Raw genomic sequence first — 3,971 nt, 5'->3', positions numbered from 1 at the left:
CCCCAGCCCACCGGGTCCCGGTGGGCTGGGGACTCGCCTCGGCGACCAGGCCGCCCTGCACGGCCCTGCCTGGGTCACAACTTGCTGAGTCCCTCCCTGAGCAGCTGTAACTCTAAACTGGTTGAGTGAGGCCTATTTTTATTCAGAAACCGGCGACCCGGGGCTCCTGAGGAGATCGCTCAGATGGAGGGCCAGCCCTACTCTGCAAGGTTTCTAGCAGATTGGTGGGAAAGGGACGTCTTGTCCTGATATCCTTTCTTGGAGAGCTCAGTGTCCTGTTGCCAAGTCCTGAGAAGGGGGATTGGGTTGCAGTGGACCTTTCTGATGTGACTGTTGCCTGGGCTTGGGGTGCTGTACCTGAACCCCGTTGATTGGCCAGGAAGCGGCTGTCCTGAGGTCACCAAGCTTTAGCTTGCTCCATCTGTGACCTGGCCTAGCTCCTGTAGGAATTGCCCCAAGAACTCCTGGGAACAGGCTTGTAGTGGTGCAGAGATGGATGTAGAAGCCAAGTACCGCATGGCCTCCTTGTACGTGGGTGACCTGCACGTAGATGTCACCGAGGACCTATTGTTCAGGAAGTTCAGTGCAGTGGGCCCTGTGCTGTCCATCCGCATCTGCAGGGACGCGGTCACCCGCCTCTCTCTGGGCTATGCTTACGTGAACTTCCTGCAGCTGGCCGATGCCCAGAAGGCCCTAGACACCATGAACTTTGACACGATAAAAGGCAAATCCATCCGTCTCATGTGGTCTCAAAGGGATGCCCACCTAAGGAAATCTGGAGTTGGGAATGTGTTCATCAAAAACCTGGACAAATCCATAGATAACAAGACGCTGCATGAACATTTTTCAGCTTTTGGAAAGATCCTTTCCTCCAAGGTGATGAGTGATGACCAAGGCTCCAAGGGTTACGGCTTTGTGCACTTTCAGAACCAGAGTGCGGCAGATAAGGCCATCGAGGAGATGAACGGGAAGCTGCTCAAAGACTGCAGGGTGTTTGTTGGCAGATTCAAAAACCGTAAGGATCGCGAGGCTGAGCTCAGAAGCAAAGCCTCCAGCGAATTCACCAACGTTTACATCAAAAACTTTGGGGATGACATGGATGATGAGAGACTGAAGGAGGTTTTCAGCAAGTATGGCCACCCCCTGAGTGTGAAGGTGATGACAGATGCCAGCGGGAAATCCAAAGGCTTCGGCTTCGTGAGCTTCCATAGCCACCAGGCTGCCCAAAAGGCTGTTGAAGAAATGAATGGAAAGGACATAAACGGGCAGCCGATTTTTGTGGGCAGGGCACAAAAGAAAGGAGAGAGACAGGCTGAGCTAAAGGAAATGTTTGAGCAGAAGAAAAAGGAAAGAATCCGTGGACGCCAGGGGGTAAAACTGTACATTAAGAATCTAGACGATACCATCGATGATGAGAAACTACGAAAGGAGTTTTCTTCTTTTGGATCCATTAACAGAGTGAAGGTAATGCAGGAGGAAGGGCAGAGCAAGGGGTTCGGCCTGATCTGCTTCTCCTCCTCCGAGGAGGCCCTCGCAGCCATGGCTGAGATGAATGGCCGCATCTTGGGCTCCAAAGCCCTGAACATTGCCCTGGCCCAGAAGCATAACTGACCTCGCCAGCTAGCACTTATAGCAGGTGGCAGAACCATAGCCATCTCTGCCTGAATTGCCTTCAGTGAACTTCAGAGCCCACTGATGGCTGCTTAAGTTATTAGTAAATTTTATGATAAAAATTTAGATCTTTTTTTTAACACAAAAACATTTTTTTAAAACTTTTGTGAAGAAACGAAATAAATCTCTGAAACTTGGTTCATTTTACAGAGGCACAGCTTTTCATTTTAAAATTGCAGATTCTTTTTTTTTATTTTGATATAGTACTCAGAGCAATAAATGTGGTTAGATATATCTTAATGCTATTTTGAACCAGCTGAAGTAACTGTGAGTTTATTGCATATTTTCTTTCTTACTTGAATGATATGATTAGCTTTAATTTCTTCTGTGAAAATATGTTCAAAGTAAGGATTGCAGAGTAATTTATATTTTACTAATGAATTTTGTAATTTTTTTTTAACAAAATTGTTTTTGAGAAATCAAAAGTTTAGAAATTAGTAGTCCCCATTCAGTTAAGTGTCTAATTTCATATTGAGTTAATGTTTTAAGTATCAGGGAGTAGCTGAATTTCTTTTAAATTTGTATACGGACATGGTTGTTTTTGTAATGGTTTAAAATTATGCAAGTTTTTAAAGTTGGCTACAAACTGGCTTTTTAAGCTATTGTGTTACTTTTTCTATTGGTTTACTATAATCCAGTCCTTTCTAGTTTTCTAAATTGTTGCTTTCATAGTAAAACTTTATACATTCCTTAAATTATAGTTCTGTATCAGTTCAGGTGACCCAAAGATGGGCTGGTCTTAAACCACTTTAGGCCTATGCAGCTCAATGTTATACCATAAGTTTTTGTCACATACCAATAGTATGAAATGCATATGTATAGAACATAGAAAATATGTTTAAAATCTATGTTTAAATCTCTGTTTTAGAGTGATCCACGTTACTGATCCTCTCTCAGGGTTCCAAACAGTAAGCGCCTTTATTTTTATAAATGTACACCTCCTTTTATTAGACTCTGAGAGCTATGTTGCCCATTAATATTCACTTCCAGCCTTGATTGATCAGAAATTCACTAATTGAAGTTATATTGCTTGGACTGTTTTCTAGAATAAGTTTTATATTAGTCTCATTCCCAAATCTTTTCTTTCCTTTCTTTCAATCAAATTACTCAGCTCCTTTTTACACTTTTTAAAAAGGCATTTAGTAATTGGCTTTTTATTATGTGTTGCTTCAAATCCATTTTGGAGAAAGCAGCAAGAGTTATTTATTTACATTTAAATAATTTCTTTAAAAATTCTTATGTTGTGCAGGGCTGTAATCTCAGCTGCCAGGGGAGGCTGAGGCAGGAGGATTGCAAGTTCAAAGCCAGTTTGAGCAAAAGCAAGGTGCTAAGCAACTCAGTGAGACTCTGTCTCTAAATAAAATACAAAAGAGGGTTGGTGATGTGGCTCAGTGGTCAAATGTCCCTGAGTTCAATCCCCGGTATCAAAAACAAAACAAAACAAAAATTCTGATTTGCTCATACCAAAGATATCTAGAAAATGATTTTTTTGTTATTGTTGTTTTCATTTTTTGGGCTTTATTTCCTTTAACCTTATATTCAAATATTTTGTTTCATACTTTACTAGTACAGAAGTAATATTAAAATAGTTTTCTTTGGCAATATTTTGACTATGAATGAATGAGAAATATACATATATATGCACATATATAAATACATTCATTGCACATTTTCTAAATTACAAAATCTAAGTCAATGAAAAAAATCATGGACAATGAATAAATGAAGAGTAATATGTAAAGTATTATGATAATAGATCAGATATATTAAAATTTGGTGCATATTCTCCACACTTTTTTCTATATGTGTACACGTGGACAATTTGAGAAATGTAGAATTATATAATTTTTTGTTTTAAGTTACTTTTTAAATTTGACAATATGCTATAGTCAACTTTCATGTTCACAAATAACCATTTCAATATAATTTTAATGACTATAATTGTAATGACTTTTATGTTTGGTCAATGAATATTTCATAATGCAACTAATTTCTTGTTGATAAACACATGGTGCTAGGTTATATTTTCCTTTTCTCCTCTTTTCCTTTATCATAAACAACTTTAGGATAAACATACTTGCAAAGTTATTATGCAAATATATCTACTTATTTTCTTAAAAAATGAATAGGATTAGAATTAAGAATTAAAAGAGCAAACAACTTAAAAATGATTTTGTAAATATTTTCCAGAAAAATTGTGCCACTTACATTAATTTATCAAACTAGAGAGGTACCCATTTCCATTTACTCCAAGGAACAAGGGATTTTGTGGCCAATTCGACATGATATGTAAAACAAAA

At 38.9% G+C, this 3,971-nt stretch overlaps 1 protein-coding gene across 1 annotated transcript; it reads left to right on the top strand.

The window, feature by feature from the left end:
* Positions 1 to 15: 15 nt before the first annotated feature.
* On the top strand, positions 16 to 3,266 carry Pabpc4l (poly(A) binding protein cytoplasmic 4 like). Its single transcript, XM_015478954.2, has one exon. It carries the CDS (start codon positions 493 to 495, stop codon positions 1,609 to 1,611), a length of 1,119 nt encoding a protein of 372 aa, XP_015334440.1. The 5' UTR covers positions 16 to 492; the 3' UTR covers positions 1,612 to 3,266.
* Positions 3,267 to 3,971: the final 705 nt, after the last annotated feature.

Source organism: Marmota marmota, unplaced genomic scaffold, assembly GCF_001458135.2.
Source record: "Marmota marmota marmota unplaced genomic scaffold, marMar, whole genome shotgun sequence".
Classification (NCBI taxonomy): Eukaryota; Metazoa; Chordata; class Mammalia; order Rodentia; family Sciuridae; genus Marmota; species Marmota marmota.
This window is presented reverse-complemented; position numbering and strand designations above follow the sequence as displayed.